This window comes from Dicentrarchus labrax, unplaced genomic scaffold (assembly GCF_905237075.1).
Source record: "Dicentrarchus labrax unplaced genomic scaffold, dlabrax2021, whole genome shotgun sequence".
NCBI classification, from domain to species: domain Eukaryota; kingdom Metazoa; phylum Chordata; class Actinopteri; family Moronidae; genus Dicentrarchus; species Dicentrarchus labrax.
Window position 1 is genome coordinate 23,001,476 of NW_026136708.1, and position 20,000 is coordinate 23,021,475.

The 20,000-nt window shown below is 42.4% G+C and overlaps 4 protein-coding genes across 54 annotated transcripts in view; 1 reads left to right on the plus strand and 3 right to left on the minus strand.

Moving 5' to 3' along the window:
• The window catches only part of serpina10a (serpin peptidase inhibitor, clade A (alpha-1 antiproteinase, antitrypsin), member 10a), a 24,836-nt gene extending 14,687 nt beyond the window's left edge, over nt 1-10,149 (minus strand). Inside the window, exons 1-4 of one of the 2 annotated variants that reach the window (XM_051409184.1) lie at nt 10,033-10,149; nt 2,777-3,063; nt 2,399-2,692; nt 1,254-1,527 (exon numbers count right to left, since the gene is read on the minus strand). In XM_051409184.1, coding sequence (XP_051265144.1) covers nt 1,254-1,527; nt 2,399-2,692; nt 2,777-3,056 — 848 coding nt within the window. In that variant the 5' untranslated portion in view covers nt 3,057-3,063; nt 10,033-10,149. Of the gene's footprint in view, nt 1-1,253; nt 1,528-2,398; nt 2,693-2,776; nt 3,067-10,032 lie in introns of both variants that reach the window. The other variant, XM_051409185.1, reaches the window with a different exon arrangement.
• Nucleotides 10,150-11,695: 1,546 nt separating this feature from the next.
• LOC127368386 (DNA repair protein XRCC3) lies at nt 11,696-17,049 on the minus strand. 50 transcript variants are annotated; one of them, XR_007885651.1, is made up of 10 exons: nt 16,783-17,049; nt 15,911-16,048; nt 15,591-15,803; nt 13,861-14,015; nt 13,032-13,733; nt 12,863-12,926; nt 12,735-12,766; nt 12,622-12,653; nt 12,417-12,589; nt 11,696-12,236 (listed from the first exon to the last, which is right to left on the minus strand). XR_007885651.1 is itself a non-coding variant. In XM_051409213.1 (5 exons), exons 1-5 carry the CDS (start codon nt 16,835-16,837, stop codon nt 13,630-13,632), a joined length of 693 nt encoding a protein of 230 aa, XP_051265173.1. In that variant the 5' UTR covers nt 16,838-17,049; the 3' UTR covers nt 13,483-13,629. The 50 variants fall into 50 exon arrangements, 1 of the variants encoding a protein (XP_051265173.1); XR_007885639.1 differs by adding an exon at nt 12,799-12,830 and having other exon boundaries at nt 12,417-12,653; nt 12,703-12,766; XR_007885633.1 differs by having other exon boundaries at nt 12,799-12,926.
• Nucleotides 17,050-18,006: 957 nt separating this feature from the next.
• brf1b (BRF1 RNA polymerase III transcription initiation factor subunit b) overlaps nt 18,007-20,000 on the plus strand; it is a 39,423-nt gene continuing 37,429 nt past the window's right edge. The window contains exons 1-2 of the mRNA XM_051409052.1: nt 18,007-18,653; nt 19,004-19,215. Coding sequence (XP_051265012.1) covers nt 19,032-19,215 — 184 coding nt within the window. The 5' untranslated portion in view covers nt 18,007-18,653; nt 19,004-19,031. The remainder of the gene's footprint in view (nt 18,654-19,003; nt 19,216-20,000) is intronic.
• The window catches only part of LOC127368399 (uncharacterized), a 2,876-nt gene continuing 2,497 nt past the window's right edge, over nt 19,622-20,000 (minus strand). The window contains exon 3 of the mRNA XM_051409231.1: nt 19,622-19,675. Within this exon, the coding sequence (XP_051265191.1) occupies nt 19,659-19,675 (17 nt within the window). The 3' untranslated portion in view covers nt 19,622-19,658. The remainder of the gene's footprint in view (nt 19,676-20,000) is intronic.

Sequence of the window (20,000 nt, forward strand, 5' to 3'; positions counted from 1 at the left end):
AGGGGGAAGGGAGGGAGGGAGGGAGGGAAGGAAGGAGGGAGGGAGGGAAGGATGGAAGGAAGGAGGGAGGGAGAGAGGGAAGGATGAAAGGAGGAAGGGAAGAAGGAAGGGAGAGAGGGAAGGATGAAAGGAGGAAGGAGGAAGGGAAGGAAGGAGGGGAGGAGGAAGGGAGGGAGGGAAGGGAGGGAGGGAAGGAGGAAGGGGGAAGGGAGGGAAGGAAGGAGGGAAGGATGAAAGGAGGGAGGGAGGGATGAAAGGAGGAAGGAGGAAGGGAAGAAGGGAGGGAGGGAAGGATGGAAGGAGGAAGGAGGAAGGAGGAAGGGAAGGAAGGGAGGGAGGGAAGGGAGGGAGGGAGGGAGGGATGAAAGGAGGAAGGAGGAAGGGAAGGAGGGAAGGATGAAAGGAGGAAGGAGGAAGGGAGGGAGGGAGGGAGGGAAGGATGGAAGGAGGAAGGGAAGAAGGAAGGGAGGGAGGGAAGGATGAAAGGAGGAAGGGAAGGAGGGAGGGAAGGATGAAAGGAGGAAGGGAAGGAGGGAGGGAGGGAGGGAAGGATGAAAGGAGGGAGGAAGGAGGGAGGGAGGGAGGGAGGGAAGGATGGAAGGAGGAAGGGAAGAAGGAAGGGAGGGAGGGAAGGAGGAAGGGAGAGAGGGAAGGATGAAAGGAGGAAGGAGGAAGGGAAGGAGGGAGGAAGGGAAGGAGGGAGGGAGGGAAGGATGGAAGGAGGAAGGAGGAAGGGAAGGAAGGAGGGGAGGAGGAAGGGAGGGAGGGAAGGGAGGGAGGGAAGGAGGAAGGGGGAAGGGAGGGAAGGAAGGGGGGAAGGATGAAAGGAGGGAGGGAGGGATGAAAGGAGGAAGGAGGAAGGGAAGAAGGGAGGGAGGGAAGGATGGAAGGAGGAAGGAGGAAGGAGGAAGGGAAGGAGAGGGGGGAGGAGGAAGGGAGGGAGGGAGGAGGAGAGGGAGGGAGGGATGAAAGGAGGAAGGAGGAAGGGAAGGAGGGAAGGATGAAAGGAGGAAGGAGGAAGGGAGGGAGGGAGGGAGGGAAGGATGGAAGGAGGAAGGGAAGAAGGAAGGGAGGGAGGGAAGGATGAAAGGAGGAAGGGGGAAGGAGGGAGAGGGGAAGGATGAAAGGAGGGAAGGGGAAGGAGGGAGGAAGGAGGGAGGGGGGAAGGATGGAAGGAGGAAGGGAAGAAGGAAGGGAGGGAGGGAAGGATGAAAGGAGGAAGGGAAGGAGGGAGGGAAGGAAACAGGACTCACGTCTTCTTCAGCTGTCTGATCCAGGCCTGGATCTTCTCTCCGGTCACTTCCTCTTCGACGGCAGTGATTTCAACGTCTTCATCGGGCAGCAGAACCAACATGGCCGTCCCGTCTGCCATCGGCAGCTTCAGCACACCGACCTTCGCCGAGCGGTCGTACGCCAGGAAGAACTTATCGGCCCGGAACATCATGGGAACCATGACCACATGATACTTGTCCACGTAGAAACGCTCGTCCTGAGTGGAAGACGCGTTAAAGGCCGGACTGAAGCGGCCTGAAACACAAAAAACATGTGTATTATTAAAACTATTTACCCCCTGACTGCTAACCCCGCCTCCTGACAGCTAACCCCGCCCCCTGACTGCTAACCCCGCCCCCTGACAGCTAACCCCGTCTCCTGACAGCTAACCCCGCCCCCTGACTGCTAACCCCGCCCCCTGACTGCTAACCCCGTCTCCTGACTGCTAACCCCGTCTCCTGCTCGATAACCCCGCCCTCTGACTGCTAACCCCGCCCTCTGACTGCTAACCCCGCCCCTGACTGCTAACCCCGCCCCTGACTGCTAACCCCGTCTCCTGACAGCTAACCCCGTCTCCTGCTCGATAACCCCGCCCTCTGAGTGCTAACCCCGTCCTCTGAGTGCTAACCCGCCCTCTGAGTGCTAACCCCGCCCTCTGAGTGCTCACCCCGCCCTCTGACTGCTAACCCCGCCCTCTGAGTGCTCACCCCGCCCTCTGACTGCTCACCCCGCCCTCTGACTGCTAACCCCGCCCTCTGAGTGCTAACCCCGCCCTCTGACTGCTAACCCCGCCCTCTGACTGCTAACCCCGCCCCCTGACTGCTAACCCCGCCCCATGAATTCTAACCCCGCCCTCTGACTGCTAACCCCGTCTCCTGACTGCTAACCCCGTCTCCTGACAGCTAACCCCGCCCCATGACTTCTAACCCCGCCCTCTGACTGCTAACCCCGCCCCTACCCCGCCCCCTGACTGCTAACCCCCCCGTAACCCCCCCTGACTGCTAACCCCGTCTCCTGCTCGATAACCCCGCCCTCTGACTGCTAACCCCGTCTCCTGCTCGATAACCCCGCCCTCTGACTGCTAACCCCGTCTCCTGCTCGATAACCCCGCCCCCATCATGCGTACTCTGGTAGTAGGCAGCGGTAGTGAGCAGCAGCTGGGTCTGGGGGTCCAGGCTGGTCCCCAGCTCCTGGACATGCTCTCCAGTCCGGTCCTGGGCCCAACGGTTGATGGTGTCGGTGGCTTCCTGCGGCGCTGTGTAGGCCAGATTTTGAGCAGTCCCCCCAAACTTGGTCTGAACCTGGTCCTGGTAGGTTGGTGAGACAGGGAAAGACTGGGAGGGGAAGACAGCCATGCCCTCCTTCAGGTTCTGGGCTACAGTCCCCTGCAGGACCAGGGTCCTGAGGCCTTGGAACAGATCTGGAACAGCAGAGATGGACTGTAACTCTAGTTTAAGTCCCTGGTCCCTGGTACCTGGTCTCTAACACCTAACCTCTGACCTACCTGGGAGGGTCTTAGGGTCCACTCCGGTGAGGCTGAGTCCCTGCAGAAGCTGGCTCTGGGTCGGTCCACTGGTGGTGCTCAGCAGGGCAGACAGCGCGGTGGACAGTGTGAACGCTGACAAGAAGACGTTGTCGTCAGTGCGACTGGAGACGGCACGGTACAGCCGGGCGGCAAAGTCTGTGTTTCTATTGGACAGGTCCTCCAGGGATTGGTCAGTGGTCTCCGTAGAGACCAGACCCAGGAGGAGGAGGACCAATGAGAGAGGGGCGGAGGGAGACATGTGACCTCTGCTGGACAAGGAAACAGAAACACACAAACATAAAGACTCTCTCTATCTCCCCCTGGTGGCTAACATTGCATTACATTACATTATATTATATTATATTATATTACATTACATTACATTATATTACATTACATTACATTATATTAAATTACATTACATTACATTATATTATATTATATTATAATATTATATTATTATTATATTAAATTAAATTACTTTACATTACATTATATTATATTATATTACATTATATTAAATTACATTACATTACATTATATTAAATTACATTACATTACATTATATTATATTATATTACATTACATTATATTAAATTATATTATATTATTATTATATTAAATTACATTACTTTACATTACATTATATTATATTATATTAAATTACATTAAATTACGTTACATTACATTACATTATATTACATTGCATTACATTACAATCATTTCTTCATCGAAGCCATCAACCTGTCTATTAGACCCGATCCCAACTAGGCTGCTTAAAGAAGTTGTTCCCTTAATTGGCACTTCTTTACTGGATATGATTAATCTTTCTTTATTATCAGGACATGTACCACAGTCCTTTAAAGTAGCTGTAATTAAACCCATTCTTAAAAAGTCCACTCTTGACCCAGGGGTTTTAGCCAACTATAGACCGATTTCTAACCTCCCCTTCCTCTCTAAGATTCTGGAGAAAGTAGTCGCCAAAGAGTTGTGTGACTTTCTACATAACAATAGTTTATTTGAGGATTTTCAGTCAGGATTTAGAGTTCATCACAGCACAGAGACAGCTCTGGTTAAAGTTAATAATGACCTTCTGACTGCTTCTGACAATGGACTTGTCTCTGTACTTGTATTATTAGATCTTAGTGCTGCATTTGACACCATTGACCATGATATTCTTTTACAGAGACTTGAGCATCAAATTGGCATTAAAGGAACCGCACTAAGCTGGTTTAAGTCATATTTATCAGATCGTTCTCAGTTTGTACATGTTAACGATGAATCTTCAATAAATACTACAGTTAGTCATGGAGTTCCACAGGGTTCTGTACTTGGACCAATACAATTTACTTTATATATGCTCCCTTTAGGCAACATTATTAGGAATCACTCCATTAACTTTCACTGTTATGCAGATGATACGCAGTTATATCTATCAATCAAGCCAGATGAAATTAATCAATTATCTAAATTACAAACATGTCTTAAGGACATAAAATCCTGGATGACCTGCAATTTTCTGATGTTAAACTCAGAAAAAAACGAAATTCTTGTTCTTGGCCCCAAAAACCTTAGAGACTCACTGTCTAAAGATATAGTTACTCTAGATGGCATTACCTTGGCCTCTAGCACCACTGTCAGGAATCTTGGAGTTATCTTTGATCAGGATTTGTCATTTAACTCCCACATAAAGCAGACCTCTAGGACTGCCTTCTTTCATTTACTTAATATTAGAAAAATTAGACACATACTATCACAGACAGATGCAGAAAAACTAATCCATGCATTTGTTACTTCAAGGCTGGATTACTGCAACTCTTTATTATCAGGTTGCCCCAATAAGTCCATTAAAATGCTCCAATTAATTCAGAACGCTGCAGCACGAGTACTGACAGGAACTAGAAAAAGAGATCACATCTCTCCTGTACTAGCTTCTCTGCATTGGCTCCCTATAAAATGTAGAATAGAATTTAAAATCCTCCTCCTCACCTATAAAGCTCTTCATGGTCAGGCCCCTTCATATCTTAAAGAGCTCATAGTACCCTATTACCCCTCTAGAACACTACGTTCTCTGAATGCTGGGCTACTTGTGGTTCCTATAGTCTCTAAAAGTAGAACAGGAGCCAGAGCCTTCAGTTACCAAGCTCCTCTCCTGTGGAACCAGCTTCCAGTTGTGGTTCGGGAGGCAGACACCCTCACCACATTCAAGAGTAGGCTTAAGACATTCCTCTTTGATAAAGCTTATAGTTAGGGCTGGATCAGGTGAGTCTTGAACCATCCCGCAGTTATGCTGCTATAGGCCTAGACTATCGGGGGATTTCCCATGGTGCACTGAGCTCCTCTCTTCCTCTCTCTTTCTGCACTCATTCATGTCCCATTAATGCATGTTACTAACTTCACTTCTTCCCCGGAGTTCTTGTGCTTTCTTGTCTCGCAGGTTCTTGTCGATCCTGGTTGAGCCTCCTGCCATGGTCCTGCTAGATTGCCATTGCCAATACTGTTGTTGCTGTGCACCTGTCTGTCTGTCTCTCTCTCTCTCTCTCTCTCTCTCTGCCTCTCTCTCTCTCTCTCTCTCTCACCCCAACTGGTCGAGACAGACGACCACCCACCTAGAGCCGGAGGATCTGTCCTAGGTTTCTGCCTTTTAACAGGCAGTTTTTCCTTGCCCTTGTCTCCAAGGTCTTGCTCATGGTGGTACTGTTGGGTCTCTGTAAATAATGTTTTAAAGAGTTCGGTCTAGACCTGCTCTATTTGAAAAGTGTCCTGAGATAACTTCTGTTATGAATTGGTGCTATAAAAATAAAATTGAATTGAAAAAATTGAATTACATTATATTATATTACATTATATTACATTATATTACATTATATTAAATTACATTACATTATATTATATTACATTATATTACATTATATTAAATTACATTACATTATATTACATTGTATTACATTATATTAAATTACATTACATTACATTACTTATATTATATTATATTACATTACATTATATTAAATTATATTATATTATTATATTATTATTATATTAAATTACATTACTTTACATTACATTATATTATATTATATTATATTATATTAAATTACATTAAATTACGTTACATTACATTACATTATATTATATTACATTGTATTACATTATATTAAATTACATTACATTACATTATATTATATTATATTAAATTACATTTAATTACATTACATTACATTATATAATATTATATTAAATTATATTATTTATTATATTATTATTGTACTAAATTTTACTTTATTTTTACATTATATTATATCAAATTATAATATATTATTACATTATTATTATTATATTACATTATATTAAATTACATTACATTATATTAAATTACATTACATTATATTATATTATCTTAAATTATATTAAATTATATTACATTACATTACATAACATTACATCACATTATATTATATTATAGTAAATTACATTATATTATTATATTATATTATATTACATTACATAACATTACATTATATTATAGTAAATTACATTATATTATTATATTATATTATATTATATTATATTACATTATATTATATTACATTACATTGTATTATATTATTATTATATTAGAATTAAATTAAATTATATTATATTACATTACATTATATTATATTATTATTATATTATAATTATATTATATTATATTATATTATATTTTATTATATTACATTATATTATAAATACTTTTTCAGCCTTTTTGAGCTCTTTTAATTTTTTGTTTACGCTGGTCTCCATGGCGACAGGGAGTCGCATTGTTTACACCCGCGACCAGATGATCACCCTGAGGTACCCTAGCATCCCGACTGGAGAGAGACTCTCCATACCGCAGGAGCTGAGGAGGAGACGGCGAGGCTGCAGAGCGGGAGTTAAACGGAGGATGATGAAGAGGAGGTTTAAACTCTACATCCCTGCAATCATCGAGCAGACACCGGACTCCAACGTCACCATTTCTTCACGTCCCGAGGATTGGATTTCCTCTGTGTGACTGAGACTTGGCTGAGTGTTGGTGAATCCAGGGCTTTCACTGAACTTTCACCCCATGATTGCTGCTACTTTAACTCCCTGTGGACGTCGGGCCGAGGAGGAGGAATAGCGACCGTCTATAAGAGTCATTATAAATGTAAGCAGTTATTGCTGTCATCCTCTTTCACCAGCTTTGAACTGAGCTTATTTGAGCTTGGTCGCTCTCACACAGTGTTGTGTGCTGTGGTCTATCGGCCTCCCAGGTACAATAAGGACTTTTTAAATGACTTTTCTGATTTCCTGGCTGAAATCATCCTAAATATGACCGTGTTCTTATTGTTGGGGATTTTAATGTTCATGTGTGTTAAGCCAATGACAAAGGGTTTTTAAACCTCATTTATTCTTTTAATCTTGTGCAATCTGTGTCTGGACCCTTTCTGGAAGAACATAATATCCTAGAGGTTTTCCAATCCAGTTTTAAAACCCTGCACAGCACCGAATCAGCTCTCTTAAGAGTTTTTAATGATATCTTTTTAGCTACTGACTCTGGTGACTGTTATCCTTGTGCTTTTAGATTTAACTGCTGCATTTGACACAGTGGATCATGAAATATTGATCTCACATTTGAAGCAGTGGGTGGGCATCAGGGGCATAGCACTGGAGTGGTTCAGGTCGTACTTGGCTGATCGAACTTTCTCTGTCAGCCTAGGTGACTCTGTATCCTCCTCTGCTTCTCTCTGTAGATCTGGGTTCCTTGGCCCAGTATATTAAACCTAGCATCACAAACCTAGGGGTTAAGGTGGACCCCGAGCTTAAGTTTGACAGTCAGATCAAGGCTGTTGTCAAATCAAGCTTTTTCCATTTGAGGCAGCTGGCCAAAATAAAGCCAATTCTATCAAGGCAGCACTTTGAGACGGTAATCCACGCCTTTGTTACCACTCGCCTGGATTACTGTAATGCACTATATGTGGGGGTTAGTGGGTCCTTCATCGCCCGTCTTCAGATGGTACAGAATGCTGCTGCACGTCTTTTAACTGGCACACGTAAACATGAGCACATTTCCCCCATTTTAGGCTCACTCCACTGGCTGCCTATTCAATTTAGGATCCATTTTAAAATTCTTTTATTTGCTTTTAAATCCCTAAATGGTCTTGCCCCGCCCTACCTCTCTGAGCTTCTACACCCCTATATACCCGTCCGCCCCCTCAGGTCAGATGATCAGCTGCTCCTGAGTGTGCCTAAAACTAAGCGGAAGCTCAGAGGGGACCGTGCCTTTGCTGTGTCTGCTCCTAAATTATGGAATGATCTGCCTCTGCACGTTAAACAGGCCTCTTCTCTGTCTGTTTTTAAAACCAGTCTTAAAACCATCTCTTCTCTGTGGCCTTTGACACCTAGTAAGATGTCGACTTTATTTACTTGATTTAATTTTTGTATTTGTTATTTTTACTTTTTGATTGCTTTTTATTGCGTGGTTATTATTTTTACTCATGTTTTATGTCTTTTCATTTTACTGTTGTATTATATGTTATTTTGCGCCTCATGTGAGCTGTTATGTTTTTTATTTATGATGTCTTATTTATTCTCCTGTACAGCACTTTGGTCAACTTTGGTTGTTTTAAAGTGCTTAACAAATAAAGTTGGATTGGGTTGGATATATGATATTATATTATATTATTATTATATTACATTATATTACATAATTATTATATTACATTATTATTATATTATATTATTATTATATGACATTATATTACATTATATTATATTACATAATTATTATATTACATTATATTACATTATATTATATGACATTATTATTTTATTACATTATTATTATATTATATTATTATATTATATTATTATTATATTATATGATTATTATATTATATTACATTATTATTATATTAATTTATTATATTACATTATTATTATATTATATTATTATTATATTATATTATTATATTATTATTACATTACATTATATTACATTATATTATTATTATATTACATTACATTATTATTATTATTATTATTATATTATATTATATTATTATTATTATATTATATTATTATTACATTACATTATATTACATTATATTATATTATATTATTATTATATTACATTACATTACTTATTATTATTATTATTATTATATTATATTATTATTATATTATATTATTATTATTATATTATATTATATTATTATTACATTACATTATATTACATTATATTATATTATATTATTATTATATTACATTACATTATTATTATTATTATTATTATATTATATTATTATTATATTATATTATTATTATTATTATATTAATTATTATTATATTATTATTATATTATATTATTATTATTATATTATATTACATTATTATTATTATTATATTATATTATTATTATATTATATGATTATTATATTATATTACATTATTATTATATTACATTATATTACATTATATTATATTATTATTATATTATATTATTATTATATTATATTATATTATATTATTATTATTATATTATATTACATTATTATTATTATTATTATATTATATTATTATTATATTATGATTATTATATTATATTCATTATTATTATATTACATTATATTATATTACATTATTATTATATTATATGATTATTATATTACATTATTATTATTATTATTATTATATTATATTACATTATTATTATTATTATATTATATTACATTATTATTATTATTATTATTATATTATATTACATTATTATTATTATTATATTATTATTACATTACATTATTATTATATTATTATTACATTACATTATATTATCAATAAAAAGACAAATCAATATCTCCTTAGATTTAGAAACGTTGTCGATGTCCATCACAACCTGACAAACTGATCATAAACATTATCGATTAAACTTCCGGTCTGCAGGGCCACGCCCCGTCAGCTCCGTTTGTTTGTTTGTTTGTTTGTTTGTTTTATAAATAAGGTTATTTATTTGAAAGGATTATTTGTTCCTGTTTTGATGCTGTGAACTGATCATTCCGGATCGATTGGAAATATCAGCTCTCTGCTGCTGTCTGCACTCTAATAACCTCCATCAGTCTGATCTGATCGCTCTGTATCGATTATGTAAACTATCAGTGACGCATCGATGATGAACAGATGCTAATGCAGCTGCAAACAAACAAACAAACAAACAAACAAACAAACAAACAAACCTTCTGATGATCTTCGATCTTTGTGCTCTGAAGCTTCACGAGCTGCGCATCACCGTCAAGCTCGTGCTCCGATCACCACCGGAAACAACCCATGCATCACGTCCGGTCAGTTGTTTTCACAATAAGAGTCCGGTAGAACGGACCGGAAGTACTGAAAGCTGGTTTGTTTTTTTAAATTAAAGAAATAAAAAACAGTCAACAATTATTTATCAATCGGTTCGTTTATTGACAGGAAATTAACTCCAATATTAAAATAATCAATGAATCATAAAAAACACTGATTTCAGCAGTTTTCTCTGGATGGACAGATTCCACTATTATCAAAATCATCAATGACAGTTCATCAATATGCTGATCAATAGTCATATAAACTGAAGGTGTACAGTGCTGTCTCCAAACACCAACTCTACTTTCATGCTTTTACTTTGAAGAGGCGTCTTCTCCTCGGTGGTTAAACGGCGCAGGCGCACTGAGAGCTGCCTGACGTCATGGTGTAATATATGTAAGGGTCAACAGGAGGCGCTGATCAATCAAATATAATCAATATATGTGAGACTAAAGTGATGATAATCAATAATCCATGTGAACAACCTGCTGTAGTGTAAACGTACTACGTTAAGTAAAAGTACTGCACTCAGCAAAAAATACACAAATAAACACAATACAGAAGTTCCATTAAAAAACTGCTGTTTTAACCTGAGAGGAGCTCCTCAACCTCTAGGACCGCCTTCTTTCATTTACACAATATTACAGAAATTAGACACATCCTATCACAGACAGATGCAGAAAAACTAATCCATGCATTTGTTACTTCTAGGCTGGATTACTGCAACTCTTTATTATCAGGTTGCCCCAATAAGTCCATTAAAACGCTCCAATTAATTCAGAACGCTGCAGCACGAGTACTGACAGGAACTAGAAAAAGAGATCACATCTCTCCTGTACTAGCTACTCTGCATTGGCTCCCTATAAAATGTAGAATAGAATTTAAAATCCTCCTCCTCACCTATAAAGCTCTTCATGGTCAGGCCCCTTCATATCTTAAAGAGCTCATAGTACCCTATTACCCCTCTAGAACACTACGTTCTCTGAATGCTGGGCTACTTGTGGTTCCTATAGTCTCTAAAAGTAGAACAGGAGCCAGAGCCTTCAGTTACCAAGCTCCTCTCCTGTGGAACCAGCTTCCAGTTGGGCGACCCTTAGTGTAGGCTTAAGACATTCCCCTTTGATAAAGCTTATAGTTAGGGCTGGATCAGGTGAGTCCTGAACCATCCCTTAGTTATGCTGCTATAGGCCTAGACTATCGGGGGATTTCCCATGGTGCACTGAGCTCCTCTCTTCCTCTCTCTTTCTGCACTCATTCATGTTCCCATTAATGCATGTTACTAACTTCACTTCTTCCCCGGAGTTCTTGTGCTTTCTCGTCTCGCAGGTTCTCATGGATCCTGGTGGAGCCTCCTGCCATGGTCCTGCTTGATTGCCATTGCCAATACTGTTGTTGCTGTGAACCTGTCTGTCTGTCTGTTTCTCTCTGTCTCTCTCTCTCTCTCTCTCTCTCACCCCAACTGGTCGAGACAGACGACCACCCACCTAGAGCCGGAGGATCTGTCCTAGGTTTCTGCCTTTTAACAGGCAGTGTTTCCTTGCCCTTGTCTCCAAGGTCTTGCTCATGGTGGTACTGTTGGGTCTCTGTAATTAATGTTAAAGAGTTCGGTCTAGACCTGCTCTATTTGAAAAGTGTCCTGAGATAACTTCTGTTATGAATTGGTGCTATACAAATAAAATTGAATTGAATTGAATCAATAAGGCGACTCCAGGGCTGTCCGCTCACTTCTGGCCACAAAGTTCATATATAGACTGAAACAGTGACATCATCAGACGAATGTTAACACTTTAATGTGTTTGTTTACGCTCTCATACAGGTGTTTGTTATTTATCTGTGTGTGTTTATCTACATTGAAATATTTCAATGGGACTGTTGTATGCGTGTACAGTCTGTGACCCCGCGGACGCCCTCCCTCCACACGGCGGCGTCTCGTCCGTCTCGGGCCAGATGAGGAGCGAACACCACCTCCAGCCTGCGGAGGGCGCTGCACTGGTCACCACGGGCAACCGTCACCTGGAGCCGCCGCATCATCAGCCGAACCGTCACCTGATTGGCCCAGGCCAACCCCAGAGCTGGTGACACGTTGGAGGACATAGGGCTGACAGAAATAATCAATGATTATTGGTTATTAATAATCATTTACAACAACAGTTACTTGAACTGAATAATCTAAAAAACTTTGGAACCTGTAATTAGACTTTCATCATAAATTAATCTATTATTTATCAATCGATTATATATAAATGTACAAATTAAATCTGTATATTGATAGTTTTACCCCAAACTGTCGTCTGAGCTGTCGAACACATCGGTGACCTGAAACAACACAGAGAGAGACAGAACTTCAAATACTACCTTAAATACTACTGCAGTACTTCAAATACTACCTTAAATACTACTGCAGTACTTCAAATACTACCTTAAATACTACTGCAGTACTTCAAATACTACCTTAGATACTACTGCAGAACTACTAATACTACCTTAAATACTACTGCAGTACTTCAAATACTACCTTAAATCTTAGATACTCTTAAATACTACTGCAGTACTTCAAATACTACCTTAGATACTACTGCAGTACTACTAATACTACCTTAAATACTACTGCAGTACTTCAAATACTACCTTAGATACTACTGCAGAACTACTAATACTACCTTAAATACTACTGCAGTACTTCAAATACTACCTTAAATACTACTGCAGAACTACTAATACTACCTTAAATACTACTGCAGTACTTCAAATACTACCTTAAATACTACTGCAGTACTACTAATACTACCTTAAATACTACTGCAGTACTTCTAATACTACGCAGTACTACTAATACTACCTTAAATACTACTGCCAATATCCTTAAATACTACTGCAGTACTACTAATACTACCTTAAATACTACTGCAGTACTTCAAATACTACCTTAAATACTACTGCAGAACTACTAATACTACCTTAAATACTACTGCAGAACTACTAATACTACCTTAGATACTACTGCAGAACTACTAATACTACCTTAAATACTACTGGGCGGCTGTGGCTCAGAGGCAGAGCGGGTAGTTCCTTAATCGGAAGGTTCGATCCCCGGCTCCTGGTGCCACATGTCGAAGTATCCTTGAGCAAGATACTGAACCCTGAATTGCTCCTGATGCCGTGTGTGAGTGTGTGTGAAAGGGTGAATGTGTGTGAGTGTGTGTGAGTGTGTGTGAAAGTGTGAGTGTGTGTGAAAGGGTGAGTGTGTGTGAAAGGGTGTGAGAGTGTGAGTGTGTGTGTGTGTGTGTGTGAGAGTGTGTGAGAGTGTGAGTGTGTGTGTGTGTGTGTGTGTGTGTGTGTGTGTGTGTGTGTGTGTGTGTGTGTGTGAGAGTGTGTGTGGAACCTGGTTGATGAGGAGGACAGGTGTGGTGAACTCCAGGCTCAGGTGGTGCAGTGTGGAGGAGAAGGTGAGCAGCTGTTTGGTCCTCTCCAGCCAATCAGCAGCCTGGAACTCAGACCTGAACAGAGCCGCCACTGAGTCCACCACCAGGAGCCGGACCAGCCCCCGAGCCAGCAGGAGGGGGACACGGCGGGACAAACACACCTGCAGCGACTCCTGCAGGTAAATTAAACACCTGTCAGTGTGTGCCAGTCCGCTGATCACTGATCTGAGGCCTGTGGTGTGTTTAGTGTACACACTGAATGCAGCACTGACCTGATCTGAGGTCAGTGGACAGACTCACCAGGTCCGCGGTGTGTTCAATGTACACTCTGTCACTGAACTGGAGTCTGCTGATCAGATCTGGAGGGACGTCAGAGCGCAGACGGGACTGATCTCTGATCAGCTGCTGCAGACGTCTGATTGGAAAAGAGTCCTCAGTGCAGATATACACCGCTCCTACAGGAAACACAGACAGTGAACGCACCATCCAGCACATACAGTGCAGATATACACAGAGCTCCTACAGGAAACACAGACAGTGAACGCACCATCCAGCACATACAGTGCAGATATACACAGAGCTCCTACAGGAAACACAGACAGTGAACGCACCATCCAGCACATACAGTGCAGATATACACAGAGCTCCTACAGGAAACACAGACAGTGAACGCACCATCCAGTATACAGTGCAGATATACACAGAGCTCCTACAGGAAACACAGACAGTGAACGCACCATCCAGTATACAGTGCAGATATACACAGAGCTCCTACAGGAAACACAGACAGTGAACGCACCATCCAGTATACAGTGCAGATATACACAGAGCTCCTACAGGAAACACAGACAGTGAACGCACCATCCAGCACATACAGTGCAGATATACACAGAGCTCCTACAGGAAACACAGACAGTGAACGCACCATCCAGCACATACAGTGCAGATATACACAGAGCTCCTACAGGAAACACAGACAGTTGAAGGTTCACTCATCCAGTATACAGTGCAGATATACACAGAGCTCCTACAGGAATCACAGACACTGAACGTTCAGTCCATCCAGTGATACAGTGCAGTTACTGACACTGAGTTCAGTCCTCCGTACAGGAAACACAGACAGTGAACGCACCATCCAGTATACAGTGCAGATATAACAGTCCTCCGTGCTGGTGGGTTCACTGACACTGAGTTCAGTCCATCCAGTGATATGGTGTTCACTGATATACACAGTCCTCCGTACTGTGTCATGACCACAGACAGTCGTTCACTGACCTGAGTTCAGTCCTACAGTGCTGTGGTGCGTTCACTGACCTGAGTTCAGTCCTCCGTACTGTGGTGCAATCACTGACAGTGAGTTCAGTCCATCCAGCACATACAGTGCAGATCACTGACCTGAGTTCAGTCCTCCGTACAGGGGGATCACTGACACTGAACGTTCAGTCCATCCAGTGCTATGGTGCAGATCACTACACTGAGTTCAGTCCTCCGTACTGTGGAAACACTGACTAGTTGAACACACCATCCAGTATACAGTGCATGATATAGTCACCGTGCTGTGGTCGTTCACAGGAAACTAGTTCAGCCACCGTGCTGTGGAGCGTTCACTGACCTGAGTTCAGTCCTCCGTGCTGTGGTGCGTTCACTGACCTGAGTTCAGTCCTCCGTGCTGTGGTGGGTTCACTGACCTGAGTTCAGTCCTCCGTGCTGTGGTGCGTTCACTGACCTGAGTTCAGTCCTCCGTGCTGTGGTGGGTTCACTGACCTGAGTTCAGTCCTCCGTGCTGTGGTGGGTTCACTGACCTGAGTTCAGTCCTCCGTGCTGTGGTGCATTCACTGACCTGAGTTCAGTCCTCCGTGCTGTGGTGCATTCACTGACCTGAGTTCAGTCCTCCGTGCTGTGGTGCATTCACTGACCTGAGTTCAGTCCTCCGTGCTGTGGTGCGTTCACTGACCTGAGTTCAGTCCTCCGTGCTGTGGTGCATTCACTGACCTGAGTTCAGTCCTCCGTGCTGTGGTGCATTCACTGACCTGAGTTCAGTCCTCCGTGCTGTGGTGGGTACTGTACAGACAGACAGAGCTGCAGAGCCAGCTGAGTCTTCCCGGCTCCGCTCTCTCCTGACAGCTCAGTGACGCCCCCCACAGGCAGACCCCCCCTCAGCAGCTCGTCCAGGACCGGACATCCAACACTGAGTCTGAGGCCGGACTCCAACCGGGGACACTGTCCACGCTGGAGCAGGAGGGCTACACACACACACACACACACACACACACACACACACACACACGTTAATGCACGCTGTGACATCATTTTGTGCTGTCCAATCAGATTGCATCATTACAGGTCTGACCCGGGACTGGAGGGTGTCGCCTGCAGGCGGCGGCGACAGCGGTGAGCAGCTGCTGGATGTCTGACCGGGACAGACCGGTGAGTCCCTGCAGGTCCGGACCAGAAACACACATCACCTCCCTGACAGACTTCAGTTTAGCTGCAGGGAAACAGTGGTAACCATGGCAACAATACTAATCAGAATAAGAACAGTTTTCCTGACAAACACCAATAAGAAGCAGACAGACCCTAACCATCACTCACATCTAACAACAAACCTCCAACCAAACTCCATACAAAATCTTGCCGTTTTAAAACATCAAGGACTCGTTACAGCAGATCTTGAGGAGAATTTGTTGTATAGAAACTCCATTGATCATGAAATCATGAGAATACTCATTACTGCATTTTCTATTCACGTAAAACTTAAAAAGGAAAGAAATATGAAGAATATATAAAGTAAACAGCGGTAATACTACTAAATCGTCTAGGTTAAGTTGTTGTGTTAAGTTAGGCTCTATAAGGTCACTACATTTGACAATATGTTATGAAACATTAAATAGTGGTTAATCTGAATGGAGTCTGGCACAGCAGTTCCATCTAATATATATATATTTATTTATTTTGGGGGGCTTTTTGCCTTTATTAGATATGATAGGACAGCTGGAGATTGACAGGACTCAGACTCTTAGGACTTAGGAAAATGTGACGCACAGAAACACATAGTTATATACCAATAAATTATATACAGTATGTGCCGAAGGTACTACCAAAACATAAAGTCTAACACAATGTGTTAAATCATGTTCTATAAGGTCACTACATTAAAGGTAGAGGAATGAAATATTAACGAGTCATATTTCTAAACGGAGTCTGGAGTTACGGCTCTTTCACCTCTCCTCACGGCTGCAGTGATCCTCGGGTTGAGCTCCAGCTGATCCCAGTCCATCTCCCCGCTGCTCCCCGCTGAGGACCCGCTGCTGCCCGCCGAGGACCCGCCGAGGACCCGCTGCTGCCCGCCGAGGACCCGCCGAGGACCCGCTGCTCCCCGCCGAGGACCCGCTGCTCCCCGCCGAGGACCCGCTGCTCCCCGCCGAGGACCCGCTGCTCCCCGCTGCTCCCCGCTGAGGACCCGCTGCTCCCCGCTGAGGACCCGCCGAGGACCCGTGCGCCCGCCGAGGACCCGCCGAGGACCCGCTGCCCCCGCCGAGGACCCGCCGAGGACCCTGCTGCCCGCCGAGGACCCGCCGAGGACCCGGCTGCCCGCCGAGGACCCGCCGAGGACCCGCTGCTCCCCGCCGAGGACCCGCTGCTCCCCGCCGAGGACCCGCTCCCCGCTGAGACCCGCCGAGGACCCGCTGCTGCTCCGGTCCCACTGGACGTCACAATATCGCTTTTTATTGATAAGAAACCTGTTTAGTTGCTTTACTTTACTTTGCTTTGCTTTACTTTGCTTTACTTTACTTTACTTTGCTTTACTTTACTTTATTTCTTTACTTTACTTTACTTTACTTTACTGAAAGACACCCGCCAAATGTGAGACGTCATCACGCGACGCTGGGTGGTACCATTGAGCCGGGTGTGTGGGGGTGAGCGGTCCCGTTTTAAATGTAAAATACTCAGTTTTATTGTACTGTACAATAATAAATTGACTATATTCTGCAGTTGTAACTAAAACAGACCGCAAATATTACATTTCTAATATCAGTTTTCCCGCCAACGATATACAAGCTCTCGGTCAGGACCCCGTGACGTCACTCCCAGGCGACACAGGAAGAAAACAACAGACCACCCGAAACACTGACCAGAATCCTTTCTGTGATCAATAATTAGTGTTTTAACCTTAGACTATTCAAATGATCAGCTACTGATTGATTGTCGTTTGGACTGAAAGATCAATAAAATGGATTCTAACGGAGAAATTACAATAAAACGAACGGCTCCACCGTTATAACCGCCAACCTGGATTATTGATCTCTGTTGTCTTCTGCTGGTCTCTACTGGTCTCTACTGGACTCTACTGGACTCTACTGGTCTCTACTGGACTCTACTGGACTCTACTGGACTCTACTGGACTCTACTGGACTCTACTGGACTCTACTGGTCTCTACTGGACTCTGTTGTTTCTACTGGACTCTACTGGACTCTACTGGTCTCTACTGGACTCTACTGGACTCTGTTGTCTTCTGCTGGACTCTACTGGTCTCTACTGGTCTGTGTTGTCTTCTGCTGGTCTCTGCTGGTCTCTACTGGTCTCTACTGGACTCTACTGGTCTCTACTGGACTCTACTGGACTCTGTTGTCTTCTGCTGGACTCTACTGGTCTCTACTGGACTCTACTGGACTCTGTTGTCTTCTGCTGGACTCTACTGGTCTCTACTGGTCTCTACTGGACTCTACTGGACTCTGTTGTCTTCTGCTGGACTCTACTGGACTCTGTTGTCTTCTGCTGGTCTCTACTGGACTCTACTGGACTCTACTGGTCTCTACTGGACTCTAGTGGACTCTAGTGGTCTCTACTGGACTCTAGTGGACTCTGTTGTCTTCTGCTGGACTCTACTGGACTCTGTTGTCTTCTGCTGGTCTCTACTGGACTCTACTGGACTCTACTGGTCTCTACTGGACTCTAGTGGACTCTGTTGTCTTCTGCTGGACTCTAGTGGACTCTGTTGTCTTCTGCTGGACTCTACTGGTCTCTACTGGACTCTACTGGACTCTGTTGTCTTCTGCTGGTCTCTACTGGACTCTGTTGTCTTCTGCAGTTGGTGAGTCCACCAGTCAGTTCCAGTCTAGTATTTGACCAATAGAATTATTAATGTGGACTATTTAAAGCCGTGAGTCAGGAATCAGACACTCAGTGCTGATTTCGGATTACGGTCGTATACAATAATGGTTTTATTTCTGTATTTCACCAGAAGCAGTGGTTTTATATTCAATAACAGCTGGATGCTCCATATACTCATTATTTTTGTAAATCTTTGTTGTGGCAGAAGTCAAATGATCATTTTCATTAATTGTGAATCATGTGTGTTAAAATGATCTCAATATTATGTTTACTCTACATGTAAACTGATTTATCTTTAAAATATGGTGTTAAACCTCCTCTGACCTGCAGACTGTGTTGACCTCTGACCTCCTACACCATGAGCTCCAGGGTGTGCAGGACCTGTGGGGGGTCCGATATAGACGTGGATCAGGCCCGAGGCAGTGCCGTGTGTACCAGCTGTGGTTCTGTTCTCGAGGACAACATCATCGTCTCTGAAGTTCAGTTTGTGGAGGGTAGCGGAGGAGTTTCTTCTGCTGTGGGACAGTTTGTGTCTGCTGACGGTGAGAACAAACGCTCACTCATACAAACAGAGTCGGTATGGCATACATACATACACACATACATACACACATACATACGAGAACAAACGCTCACACATACATACATACATACATACATACATACATAGTCAGTATGGCAGAAATCAGCTTCTCATTTTGAGATTGTTGTTTGTCATAAAGTAACAATTATGAAAAATATTTTCTCCCCAACTGAGTTTAAAATTGTGGTTATTTTCTATAAATTGAACAGTAGTAGTAATAATAATATCAGTAGTAGTAGTAATACACAAAGTAACATGGTACATAAACCACAGCAGGGAATCAGCACCTGATAGTTGTAACCTGCTTGTTGTGTTTGAGCAGTTAGAGACCACAGACACCTAAATGTGAACAAACTTTATTGAATCAGACTCTGCAGACTGTTTGCTTCTAGAATTTCTTCATCAGCTGAACGGTTTACCTGTGAGGACAAAAACATGTTTACACCCTCACCTCCACCTGTCTGATACAAACTAACACAACAAAGAGATAATTGTTCTGTATTATTGATCGTTAACATTCAGTGAAACCCTATCATGATGATGTTAATTAAAAGCAGAGCGAGATCAACACAGCTGCCTGACAGCCAATCAGAATGCATTATTCAGAGCAGTGGTTCCCAACCTTATGGACAAAAATAGTTCCAGAATTTTTAAATCACTTTAGGCGTATAACAGTGAAATGACAATGTCAGCAGTCTTTGTTAAAGCCACAGGGAGCCACTGGAGAGAGACTCCAGGCTGCCG

What these genes read in the sequence shown, in the direction of transcription:
- LOC127368386 (XM_051409213.1), bottom strand. Translation starts at nt 16,837, where the DNA reads ATGGACTGGGATCAGCTGGAGCTCAACCCGAGGATCACTGCAGCCGTG. An exon ending in CACTGCAGCCGTGAGGAGAG is followed by an intron (nt 16,049 to 16,782) that starts GTGAAAGAGCCG and finishes GTTTCCCTGCAG; the next exon opens with CTAAACTGAAGTCTGTCAGG. An exon ending in GTCCACTGACCTCAGATCAG is followed by an intron (nt 13,734 to 13,832) that starts GTCAGTGCTGCA and finishes ATTTACCTGCAG; the next exon opens with GAGTCGCTGCAGGTGTGTTT.